Source organism: Neovison vison, chromosome 2 (genome assembly GCF_020171115.1).
Source record: "Neovison vison isolate M4711 chromosome 2, ASM_NN_V1, whole genome shotgun sequence".
Lineage (NCBI taxonomy): Eukaryota > Metazoa > Chordata > Mammalia > Carnivora > Mustelidae > Neogale > Neogale vison.
The window spans coordinates 65,216,616-65,230,000 of NC_058092.1; the positions used below are offsets into that span (position 1 = coordinate 65,216,616).

Consider the following 13,385-nt stretch of genomic DNA (forward strand, 5'->3'; position numbering starts at 1 on the left):
CCCTCTGTCCTAGCCAGCTGACCTTGGGCAGTGTCCTTACACACACTCTTCCTCAAGTTTTCTCACCTGCAAAGTGAAAGTAATCATTTTATCTGGGTCATAGTGTTGATGTGAAGATGACATGAGTTAACACATGTCACAGTGCTCCTAGTAAGTGTTCAACAAGTATTAGCTATCATTACAACTATCATATGGTGAGTGAGGGGAGACAGCCAATGAGAAAGAGGATCCTATGGGGCGCCTGGGTGGCTCAGTGGGTTAAGCCTCTGCCTTCAGCTCAGGTCATGATCTTGGGGTCCTGGGATCGAGCCCCACATAGGGCTCTCTGCTCAGCAGGGAGCCTGCTTCCCCCTCTCTCTCTGCCTGCCTCTCTGCCTACTTGTGATCCCTCTCTCTGTCAAATGAATAAATTAAATTTTTTTTTTTTTTTTTAAAAAGGAGGATCCCAAGAAAGGGGAGGCTAGGAAGGGATCGGAAGTGAATTAGACAGAGGTAAGGACACATACAGGATGAGGGAGCCATGACAATTTAAGAGTTTGGGTAAGTTCATCTGTTTCTAGTGTCATTTGTTAAAAGTAAGAACTCCCTAAGGGACTGACCAGTTAAGTGGTGTTTTACCTGGAGCATCTGGGGTTGGCTGGGATCAGGGAAGTGGAAGTGAGAAAGTATCTCTTAGACCCTGGGCTTACACCTGCCCTTTGACGGCATTTCCTCTTGTGGACACGTTACTGTAGTTGTTCACAACACAACACAGATGTTACTGTAGGAGGCCGTACTGAGCCTGGAGGAATAAAGCAGAATAACAAACCAGAGATTAAGGCGAAGATAACTGTTTTGTCCTTCTCAAAAGTAACATTCCCAAAGTATTTTCCTCTTGTTTTGCTCTAGACTCTAGAACTAAAAGTCTCAGAGCATTTTTTTAGTTGTAAATGAACCCTATTTCAACCAACCATCAGGTGGTCAAAGCCATGAAAGACTTTCTCCTCTTGTAACTAAGTGCAGCTATTTTGTGTTAATGGGACATAGTCCTGTGACCCAGTTGATTTATTTTTTTCATATTGTCTGGGGCGCTGACTCTGAAGACAGTGTTCCATGCAGCTCCACTCTGCTTTGAGGAACGGCTTCCACCAGAAAGTGGATCACCATGTCAGTGCCACGCAGCTGCCCATCCACACCAGCCAAATGACCCCAGTTTAAAGTGGAAGGAACTTATTTGGTCCAATTACGTATTTTCCTGCATGGACCAACCCCTATAGTAAATGTGTGGGGAGCTGGCATGGACAGAGCAGCAAGCAGAACACAGTCTTCTTTTTCTTGGAAATCCTCCACTTGGTCTGGGTGGAGCTATTGAGGCAGGCTCTGAGATGGTCCCTCATTCCAACATTTGTTGAGAAAGGGAGAGAATGTTAAGCAGTGAGAAAATTGGCTGAACCCAACCACCAGTCTCCTAGAATCTACTCCTGGAGACTCCTTCTTCCACTGACTGCTTGCTTAAAGGCAGTGATGGCCATTGATTGGAGAATGGTTTTTACTAAATCTCCTAGAAGACAAAGACTATGCCCTTTCTTTTTCTTTTTCCCCTTTCTTTCTGCTGCAACCATCAGGATACCTGGCACTCAGTAGGCATTCAATACATATCTTTAGAAAGAATGAATGAATGGATTAAAATGGAAAGGAAACTATAAAGACTTCATTGTCAGAAGTAAATATTTTAAGTTGTCTTCTACCAATAACCTTCTCAGAGACATAATGACAAGAGCAGATATTTCAAGTAAAATTACAGGGCTTGGGCTTTTTTTTTTTTTAAGATTTTATTTATTTATTTATGCATCTGACAGAATGAAAAAGAGAGAGCACAAGCAAGGGGAGTGGCGGGCAGAGGGAGAGGGAGAAGCAGGCTTCCTGATGAACAAGGAACACAGTGTGGGATTCTATCCCAGGACCCCAGGATCATGACCTGAGCCAAAGGTAGACACTTAACCAAATGAGCCACCCAGGTACCCCATGGGGCTCGGCCATTTTTAAGAACCAACCATAACTAAGAAACTCTTCCTCTGGGTGTGTCCTGGGAGATCAATGTGGAGTGTTTATAAAGTCTTTCTGGTCCCTCCCACAGAAACAAAATTCAAAAATTCATGCCTATGGTAAATTTTGCCAAGTAAAGTAGCATGTGGCTCCTCTATCAGAATCAAGTTCAAGTCCACCACTATGAACTGGCATAGAGGCCAGGAAACAAAATACAAAACAAGTAGCCAATCATTGACCTCGACGGCACTGATTCCAAGTATTACCATCATTCAAAGAAGGGAATGTAGACTAGAGTTGATTTAATGTTAAACTGTCCTTGAAGATAGGAGAACAAGAAAAGGAAGAGATTTTTTTTTTAATGTTCCCGTCCTTCAAGGAGCTAATAATGTACTTGATGAGGCAAGAGTTGATGTTTATGAAAACTTTAGACGTAATATAGGACAGTGTAGAGTTAACAGACAAAGAAACTATTTAGTGAGTTTTAGCAGGGATGGGAAGGCAAAAAAAGCACAATGATTCAATGATTGGGAGCCTCTTCCTGGGGAGGCTGAGAACCAAGAATGGATGGGATCCCCTAAGCTTGAGTGGGAGCTGAAGAGAGGGGGCTTCCAAGAAGGGAGATTTTAAGTAGGGAACTAATTACAGTAGTAGGAATTGGCCCAGGAAGAAGAAGATGGACCAAATCATAGAAGTCATGGATACTGAGAAATAATGTGATGCTGACCAAGGATGAGTCCAGGGCTGGTGAATAGGTAAGGAAGCAGCTAAGGGGAAAACTCCCCTTCAGGAATTTGCTCTACTGTTATTATTTCCCACTCCCTCATTTCTCTTTGGACTCATGCAGCCAAAATCTCTCCTAAAACAGATTGCCAGATTTTTTTAAATTTAAAAACTTCTTCTCTTTTTATAAAAATAATACATCTCCAGGGCAACTGGGTGGCTCAATCGGTTAAGAGTCTGCCTTCAGCTCAGGTCACTATCCTAGAATCAAGCCTCATGTTGGGCTCCTTGCTCAGCAGGAAGTCTGCTTCTCCCTCTTCCTCTGCTCCTCCCCTGCCTCGTGCTCGCTCGCTCTCTCTCTCTCTCTCTCTCACTCTCTCTCAAAATAAATAAATAAAATCTTTAAAGTGGGGCACTTGGGTGGCTCAGTGGGTTAAAGCCTCTGCCTTTGGCTCAGGTCATGATCCCAGGGTCCTGGGATCAAGCCCCACACTGGGAAAATCTCTGCTTAGCGGGGCGCCTGCTTCCCCCTCTCTCTCTGCCTGCCTGACTGCCTACTTGTGATCTCTGTCTGTCAAATCAATAAATAAAATCTTAAAAAAAAAATCTTCATCCTAGAAAATATGTATCAACCACAACAAATCACCTAAAATCCCAAAGCTTAGAGATGAATACTTGAGATTTTGATTTTAGCCCTCTTCATTTTTTTCCATGTATATATTTTTAAATTTACATTTTTCATCAAAATGAGATTATGCAACCTTAAATCCTACTTTTTATATCTAACAAAATATCTTATAACAAAATATCTTGTGGGCCTTTCCAAGATCCTGAATATACTATGTCATGGTTTGAGGCTTTGTTGCAATTGAACTGAAACAGAAAATCACTCAAATCATGAGTGTTTAGCTTGATAAATTTTCCCTAAGTGTCACATTCATTGTACCAATATGCAGATCAAGATATTGAACATGACCAACATTCCAGAAGGTTCCTTGTGCTCCCCTCCTGTTCACTGTCCTTTGCAAGGAATACCATACAAACTTCTAACTTTATATAAATGGAATCATACTGTATGTGTTTGTATCTGTCTTCATTCAATACATCACTTCAGTGACCACACATTATTTCTTTGAATTGCTGTAATTTATTCAGTTTATTCTTATTGTCATGCATTTTTCACCAAATGTTTGCTTTCATTAAAAATTCTTTAATGAATATCTATGTACAAAACAGTGATTTTTTTCCTTACAATAAATCCACTGACTAAAAAAATTTAAGACTTTTGACTTATATACCAGATTGCCCTTCTGAAAGATTGTACCAATTTTATATTCCCATCATAGCATATAAGACTTCCAATTTCCGTGGTGTGGCCCAAAATTGAACACAAAACCCCAGATGTAATCCAACTACCATACACCACAAATGTCTCTACCGGTCTTAAATATCCTCACTTCCTTTTACAGCACATAAATAGACTGCAAGTACAAATATCCTCTACGTTCTCTGACAAAGACAAAAATACAGAATGCTGGAAATGACCTTGGAATTTATCTAATCCAACAAGCTTATTTTCAGATGAGAATACAGAAGCCCAAAGAGGAGAAATGTCAGTGCAGACAGATTCCCAGTTAAAACCAAACCAGAAGACCATGTATAGGAAAAAAGCTGCAAAGAAATAAAACAGGGGCACCTGGGTGGCTCAGATGGTTAAGCATCTGCCTTCTGCTCAGGTCACGATCCCAGAGGCCTGGAATTGAGCCGCATATAGGGCTCCCAGCTCATAGGGAGTCTGTTTCTTCCTCCCTGCTCTGCCTGCTTCTCCTTCTGCTAGTGTTCTCTCTCTCTCTCTAATAAATATGAAATCTTGAATAAAAGAAAGAAGGAAAGAAAGAGAGCAGAAAAGAAAGAAAGAAAACAAAATGTATTTCCGGCAGTGACCTTTGGAAAGTAGGATTACGGGAGATTTTTCTTTTTACTTTTCTGAATTATTTAAATCTTCAATAAGGAGCATATATTTCTTTGACAGTAGAGAAAAACTATTTTCTTTCTTTCTTTTTTTTAAAGATTTTATTTATTTGTTTCACAGAAAGAGAGAGAGAGAGCACAAGCAGAGTGAGCAGCAGGCAGTGGGAGAGGGGGAGAAGCAGACTTCCTGCCGAGCAAGGAGTCTGATGCCAGGCTCAATCCCAGGACCCTGGGATCACAACCCGAGCCAAAGGCAGACACCCAGGCAACTGAGCCACCCAGGCACCGCTAGAGTATTTTCTTTAAGAGAAGGAAAACATAGAAAAGAGAGGCTAAGTTTGTAAATTGCCTACTGTATTCGTTTAATGCATGCCTAAGATCATAGTGTAGTGGGCTACAAAATAGGAAAAAAGATGGCTCGATAACTTTAAGATGAATTTGGAAGCGTTAGAATACTCTAGAATAATAAATTCTCAGAATTTAGAGACCTAAATAGGAAGAGCCTGACTGGGGGTGCCTGGGTAGCTCAGTCAGTTAAACGTGCTTCCCTTGATTTCAGCTCAGGTCATGATCTCAGGGCAGTGAGATCAGGCAGGCGAGCCTGCTTAAGATTCTCTCCCTCGCCCTCTACCCTACCCCCTCCCTCTCAAAAAAGGTAGGGGGGGAGGATGCTGACTGAAGCAACTTTTGGAAGACTCTAGTCTATAAACTTGATGAGTCAGGTCTGGAACGGGCCCTGGAGACCTCTGGGTGAAGAAGAAAAAGACAGGTTTTTTAGTAGTATTTATACTACAATTTGGAAATCCTGCCCCTGCCTCTGTTTAGAGATAGAGTTAGGTTGGAGATGGGGCACGGAGTGAGGGTTGAGATGGGGATGGGGTGAGACGGAGATGGGATTGGGGCAGGGATGGGGATGGGATGGGATTGGGTTTGGTTTGGAGATGGATATGGGACAGAGATGGGTTCAGATGGGGATGTGGTTGGGATGCAGATGGGATTAGGGTGGAAATGCATTTAGGATGGAGAGTGGTTTGTACTAAGAGCTGTAGTCGTTCACAGCATCGTGTGGTGGAAATGTTTAGGAATCCCTGCCTTGGTGCATGCCGTTTCCTCTCACCCAGGACCTGAACCTTCCTTGTCTTGTCTCTAGCTAAGAGCTAAAGTCATGGAGCCAATGCTGGTATGTTGTCTTAATGAGACATTTCACACGTCTTTCTGCGTGTATGATAGATCTGTGAATGGCAGAATCATTGGCTGTTTACAACAGAGATAAAATCATGTCCCTAAAGTCTCCAGGTTAGTTGCGGGGGGGTGGATGGCGCTGATAGGGTTACTAGTTTTAACAAATACAAATACAAGACAGCTAGTTAAATTCGAATTTTAGATAAACAGTGATGGGGTGTAGTGTAAGCATGTCTGATCTAATAATTCACTGGATGACAGCTGGCAACCCTATGGGGCCATCATGAAAGTCTGGGTCTTGCTTGACTGAAGGATGTGCAGGTCTACCTCATTTCCAAAATGGCCATTCATGTGAGAGGCTGTAGAGCTTAGGTACCAAGGCACAGGTGTGGTCTTGGACACAGATTTTTCACTTAACACTTACTTCGGGATGCCTGGGTTGCTCTGTCAGTTAAGCGTCTGCCTTCGGCTCAGGTCACGATCCCAGGGTCCTGGATTGGTCTCACATCTGGCTCCCTGCTCAGCGGGGAGCCTGCTTCTCCCTCCGCCTGCCACTCCCCCCTGTCTGTGCTCACTTTCTCTCTCTGATAGATAAATAAATAAACCTTTAACAACAACAAACAAACAAAAACAGTTCAAATAGTTATTGTAAGGATTAAATGACTCTAAGAGTCAGAAACTCAGAGTCATAAACACTCACATAAACATAAACACAGAGAGAGAGAGAAAAAAACACTAATTTAATCCAGACTCTTCAATTCACAGACGAGGGAGCCAGCATCCAAAGAGGCAAAATCTCCCGAGGTCTCCCACGATCACGCAGCTAGTTCAATGCAGGAATGGCCTACGACCAAAGTCGGCTAACTCCCAATGTCACGTACAGGGCCACCTCCCACTCCCTGAAGCTCTCAGATTGTTGACCATCCATTTATTCATTCACTCTGATCTAACAGCTACCGAGCACCCACTACACACCAGACACTGATACATAAGACAGAGCACCTGTCATCAAGAAGTTCGTGGTCACGTGTGAAGTTTTTCCATATACCCTGCAGCTGACCTTGTCACTGGCATATTTTATCCTATTCACCAAATAACCTGAAGCAGCAGTGCATTTCAGAACTCACAGAGAGGTTGTCTTTGAGGATAAAGATCTATTTTTCTTAGTTGCTTCCGGTCAGACAGAGTCAGTTCTCAGCAACAGCCTGCTGAAACTCAGCGTGGTGACACAGCTCATCCCACATACAGAAAGTTGAAAGTGACTCATAGCCCTGCAGTGGTTGGGGATCTTTCCTAGGGCACAGTCAGTTCATGATGCTCTGGAATGATACTTTTTCTCTGAAAGGAATCGTTCGGTCACAAAAATCTATACCTAACCTTGGAACACATTTTCATTTAGGAAGAAAGTAGTATTTCAAGAGGTCGGAATCATATAGCTCTTTAAACAGCTCTGATGACTATTTAAAAATAAGATAGTCTGCTATGCAAAAGATATTTGATACCTTCACAAGCTGTAACTGTGAAGATGATCCATCTTCAAAGATGTTAAAATAGTATCACAATATAAAAGTGCTGTCCCCTAATTTGTCATTACGGAGGTTGATGCTCAAAGAGGATATGTGACTGGATCAGTGTCCTTTAACTAGATAGAGATAGGAGATTTAAACCCAGAACTTGAGTCATTTGGTCCAATATTCTTTGACATGAAAGGAAAGAGAGTTGTCACCTTCGTGGGGCCACAGGCCTCCTGGACACTGGCCTTACGGAACCGTCGCCTGTGACGGCATGCCAGGTTCTGTGGGGATACCACCAAAAACAAAGCAATCCGCACTCTCTGCGAGCTTCAGCCTGGCAAAGGAAGGAAGAGAATGTGGGCGAAGTACATGTCCTGGAAGCCAGTGGAAGAGAAAATTCCAATGTTTATCAATGGTATTAAATGCTACTAAAGGGGCAAAAATAATAAAGACCAAAAGAAGGTCATTAAATCATATGACAGTTACACAATCCCTCTTGAACTCTATAAGATCGACTTCAGAGAGTGATGAGAGCAAGATGTGGCTTGCAAGAGGACAGGGAGTCAATGAAATACCGAACAAAAATAGGAAAGAAAATGAAAATAACTAGAGGATGCAGACAATGGTAGAAATATTTCCCTTTGGATTGGAAAGACACCAGCCTCTTGTCAAGCTGAAGAGAGAGAAGATGGTGTCAACTGAGAGAAGGTCATTTCATGTGGACAAGAAAGAGGAGCAAGTTTTTGGAGCAGGAAGAAGGAGAAGATCCTTCCAGCATCAATCAAAAATAATTTATTATTGACAAAGACGGGTGAAATAGGTCATGGGGACCAAGGAGTGCCCTTGTCATGACGAGCCCTGGGAGATGTGTGGAAGTGTTGAGTCACTGTACTGTACACCTGAAACTAACATAACCCTGTATGTTAACTATCCTGAAGTTAAAACAATAAAATAAAATAAAAATAATTCATTCTTTCAGCCACGATTAGGAGGTGTCTCTTCAGACACTGGGTTTGGGCACCCAAGTGAGCAAAGCATACCCATAGCCTGTGCTTGTGAACTATCGAGTCCAATATGGAAGACAGACCTTAAGTCGTTGGTAGACCCATAGAAGGAGGGATTCCTGCTAGGGCGAGGAGTCCCTCCCAGTGTTTACAGACCCGGCTTCTAGGCTTAGCTCTTTGCTCTGATGCTGGATTCAGTGTCCACAGAGGACATTGTAACCTGCTTTATGCCATTCCTATTTGAAATATTTAAAGATAAAAGCGGGATAGAAACGTGCATACTTGCATTTGTTTGAATTTGGGGTTCAGCTCATTCTTCTCCTGACATGATTTGTTGGGTCTTTTCTCTCTGAGCCCAGAACGTGCCGCCCCACCCCCTAAGGTTTGCCATCCCACTCTGGCGCCAAGCAACGTGCAATAGCTGCTTTGGAGGCAGGCGCTCTCTTGAGGGGCCAGCCAGTGAGGCCAGGAGTTGGCTCCTAAGAGGAGCTTGACTGATGGATCCAGGAGCTGCTCCTGGGAGGGGAGGGCTCCTGGAAATAAAGAGCACACTGCGGCAGGGGGCCCAGATGTGCACGTGGAGGTGATGCCGCTTCATTTCAGCTCCACCTCAAAGAACAGGGACCCCTGGGTTAACAGCTCTCCTTCTGCAGGCCTCCTCCCCTGTAGCGCTGTTGGGACCTGGGGGGGCTGGGAGTGGGGGGAGATACCTACTGAGCTGTGACGTGAGAGCTCCCAGTACTTCGGCTGCACCATAGAGCATGTCAGTCTTTCCATGGAAAAAAATATAAATTATATTGGAGGTTGAGAAGTAAAGTTTCTCGACATTTTTTTTTTCTTTTGACGTGTTGACAACCCCTTCAAAACAGGCTCTCATATCGCACCAGGCGATATGAATGAGACCAGGCGATATTGCGTCTAGGGTCGCTCAGGGCTTGGAGCCTTGAGTAATGATCCACCAGAACTCAGTGAGATGACAGGAAGTGTGACAGCCCCTCGTCTGCTATCTGTCATCTTGTCACCAGAGAGCACAGCCCACTTGTTCTGATACGTGGCACCTCAGAAGATTTTTTTCCGTTATAACTAATTATCCAGGAGGGATATCAAGGCCCCATTGTTTTTTATTTAAAAAGTCAGAAGGGGGGCGCCTGGGTGGCTCAGTGGGTTAAAGCCTCTGCCTTCGGTTCAGGTCATGATCTCAGGGTCCTGGGATCCAGCCCCGCATCGGGCTCTCTGCTCAGCAGGGAGCCTGCTTCCCTCTCTCTCTCTCTCTCTCTGCCTGCCTTTCTGCCTGCTTGTGGTCTCTCTCTGTCAAATAAATAAATAAAATCTTTTTTAAAATTTTAAAAAATAAAAATTCGTAAGGCCTTAAAGACGTGCAAGTGACATTATATGAAAATCCGTATTTCTGCTTGCAGTTTTTGTGCCTTCACCGCAGTGATAAAAATCACTTTGTTCTCCAGTTTGAAGCCATGGGAAGAATCAAGGCATTGTGTAGATTATTTAAAATTCCACTGTGCCTGCACCATTTGGCCAAAGAATGCTGAGAATTTGCAGCTGTTGCTCCACAAAAGGTTCCTAACTGGGGCAGGGGCTGCCGTTGAACACACAGCTGTTGTTAATTTGAGCTGAAGATTTTTAATTGCCTTTGTGTCAAAATTTATTAAATAACATTTCAGAGGAACAAAAACTGTAATAGTCGCATTAGTGGAGTGCTGAAAGAAGAAAGTCATTGGAACGCAGCATTTCTGCCTTGTAAGCCGAGTCTGAAAATACCTTTTCCACATGACTGCTTCCAGCCATCCCAAGAAAAGGGTTTCTAGGTACATCTGGCCACAGAGACCCTGGAGGCTTCTGCAGGGGCTCAGCCCACCCTTGTCCGGACTCTTTTATCTGGAAGCACTTCTTGCCTGAGTGGCCTTCTCTTGTTCCCGTACTGTCCCTCCGTTTCTGTTATTGTGGGAGATGAGTCCTAGTGCTCAGGGCAAGCCTGACACTGGCTGGGGACGGGCTGCTCCTCCTGAGCGGTCTGCGTCCTTCTTGGGAGCCTCTGTAATTGCCATTGTCCTGTTATCTCTGGCCCATCCATGATAATCCTGTGAGGCAACTGAGCCCTCCCCACTTAGCTGACAGCAGCCGCGTGGGTGAGCGGTAGACAAACGGCACCTTTCTTTCATTTTTTGCCAAGGAAAAGGAGAGAGAGGGCGAGGCCCTTCTATTAATAAAGAACAACAGCTAAGTTTCCCTCAGGAGGGAAGCTGCTAAGTGTCCTGAGAAAGGGGTTTTGAATTATGAAGAGAGACGAACCAGAGAAATGGCGGAATAAGTCATAAATCCTCACTACCATGCTGACGTCCCTGCCATGTTCTCATTTTAATGTTCAGAATTCCCTCTAACAGGGAAGACTTCAGTTCATCAGGTACTTAGGAAACACCTACTGTGGGGGCGCCTGGGTGGCTCAGCGGGTTAAGCCTCTGCCTTCGACTCAGGTCACGATCTTAAGGTTCTGGGATCAAGCCCCACATCAGGCTCTCTGCTCAGCAGGAGCCTGCTTCCCTCTCTCTCTCTCTCTCTGACTGCTTCTGTGCCTACTTGTGATCGCTGTCAGTCAAATAAATACATAAAATATTAAAAAAAAAAAAAAAGGAAACACCTACTGTGTGCCAGGTGCGATACTAGTGAGGGGCCAGGAGGCCAAGTGGCAGACAGGCTGAGTGCACCGACGTGCTGTCGGAAACACTCACTCTCACAGAGGGGGTCTTCCTGGTGGAAGGGGCAAGCATTTGATGGAGGCCGAAGAGATGATGAGGATCTCAGGAGTTAGAGGAGGAAGGAACCTAGGAGAGCAAAAGCATGGTGGCTTGGAAAAGTTACATCTTGTTGCAAGGACAGGACGTAGCTGGACATGACAGTGTTGGGCAGGGATAAGACACACACAAAAAAAGAAGGGCTGGAGAGGTTAAACTAGATTCTGGAAGGTTGAAATGCCCCTCTAAGGAGTTTGGATCTTATCCTGTGGGGACTGGAAAGTCACTGAATGCTCTGAAGCTGGGAAGTGTCAGTGCTTTTCAGCCAAATCATCCTGCGAGCAGGTCTGCTGGACTCCAGAGCCTCACCCATTCCCCCGTGCAGAGGTGGAATGACTCTTGAGGACCTGCTCACCCTACAGGCCAGCCTGGCTAGCAGGGAAGAGAAGAGGAAATGCCTCTGAGAGCCAGAGTCCAGGCTTCAAGTCCTTGATTTGCTACCTACTAGCCAGGCGACTATGGCAGTTGAGTTAATTCTCCGTGCCTCTGCTTCCCCATCTGTAAAAAGGGGGCAATGGTGCCTGACTCTTAAAATTATTTTAAATTAAGAACATTGAGTGGTACAGTAAGCCCCTGATAAAGGTTAGCTATTATTTTCAGGTGTAAAATCTTACAACTTAGCACTGGTTGAACTTGGGGCAGGGGAAGCCAAGAGAGTCAAGGGCGTAATGGCTCATCCAAGAAATACGGCTCATACTCAGAAGTAATAATAATATTCAGAAAACAGCAGGAAAAAAATCATATTGAGGGACATTCTACAAAATAAATAAAATCTTCGAAAGGGTGGAGGCCACATGAAAAAACTCATTCTATGTGGAAGGAGACCAGAAGGACCTGACAACTAAAAGCAATGCGTGATTCTGAACTTGACCCATTGGCTTCAAAGGACATGGCTGGGATAAATCCATGGAAATCTGAACGGATTCTGAAGATGTAGTTCCGTAGCAGCACGTGCTTGGCTCCTGGTCTGGAGGCAATGAAACTGAAGTGTTCTGTAGTGATGAGGGATCAGGTTGGCCACTTACTCTCAGATATTCCAGAAAGTTCTTTATTGTCTACTGGTAACTCTGCTCTGTGCTTGGGATTGTTTAATAATGAAAACAATGTATTTTAAAAATTAATAGCTAGCCTTTGTTGGGCACTCACTGTGTACCCAGTGCCGTGGTCAGTGCTTTAAACAGGAGTATATTCGGTTTCCCAGGAAACTTCTCTTTCTTCTCTACCCAAAGTGTCCCGTGTCCCTCCCCAGTGCTCTGGAGCAGCGTGAAATCTGCCCACCAGTTAGTTACCTACTAATTGCTTTTTGGGGTGTATAACGCTTACCCAGCCCGCACCCTGGACAGCCCACTCTTCGGGGGCAGGGAATGTACCCCATTCTCCACGGTATCCGCACCTCCCAACACAGCTCCCTGTAAAGCATAAATATCCCATACGAGCTTGGATGGATAAAGTCCATGGGCTTATTCACCATGATGACTTAGGATGGGTGTCTGATACGGGACTCCTTTTCTAGGTGGCCCAGGCTCTGGCAAAGGCACACAGTGTGGAAAGCTGGTGGAAAAATATGGATTTACACATCTCTCGACTGGTGACCTCCTGCATAATGAGCTGTCGTCAGAATCTGAAAGAAGTAAACTGATCAGAGACATCATGGAACGTGGCAACCTGGTGCCCTCAGTAAGCAACAGTTGCCTTCCCTGGCAGGGGGCCGGGGGGTGGGGGGATATTTTGGAGTATTGCAGTTAGTCTAAGCCCCCAAAGACCATAGCTACATGATATGAAAGTCCAGAGGCAGTTGGAGGATCCACAGCAGAGACCCGTCTGCCAGACCATGTCCCAGCCCAGGTTCCTTCCACTCTGTTGCTCTGCCAGCCCCTTGAGTGTCAGCCTATCTCATATTCTCCCAGGGAGCTGGTCCCCACGTAGTGTTAAAACCTTCAAAGCACAGGTGAGCATGCTGCAACAGAGCCTATTATGAGAGCCCCCTGGAAAATAGAAAATAATATTTTGGTCTTATTTGGAAAGTATGATAGCATTATCTTGCAATCTGGTATCTTCCTTAGACAGTTTAAGTAGCGAATATCCCTTTTAGCCTCTTTTTTTCCTTTCAAGTCACCATCCACCTCTGAGCCGCTGGATGCCATGGGTAGCAAAAAATA

At 44.5% G+C, this 13,385-nt stretch overlaps 1 protein-coding gene across 2 annotated transcripts in view; it reads left to right on the forward strand.

Moving 5' to 3' along the window:
• The window catches only part of AK5 (adenylate kinase 5), a 239,569-nt gene that overhangs the window by 194,722 nt on the left and 31,462 nt on the right, over positions 1 to 13,385 (forward strand). For both annotated transcript variants that reach the window (XM_044238491.1, XM_044238492.1), the window contains exon 11: positions 12,740 to 12,903. In XM_044238491.1, coding sequence (XP_044094426.1) covers positions 12,740 to 12,903 — 164 coding nt within the window. The remainder of the gene's footprint in view (positions 1 to 12,739; positions 12,904 to 13,385) is intronic.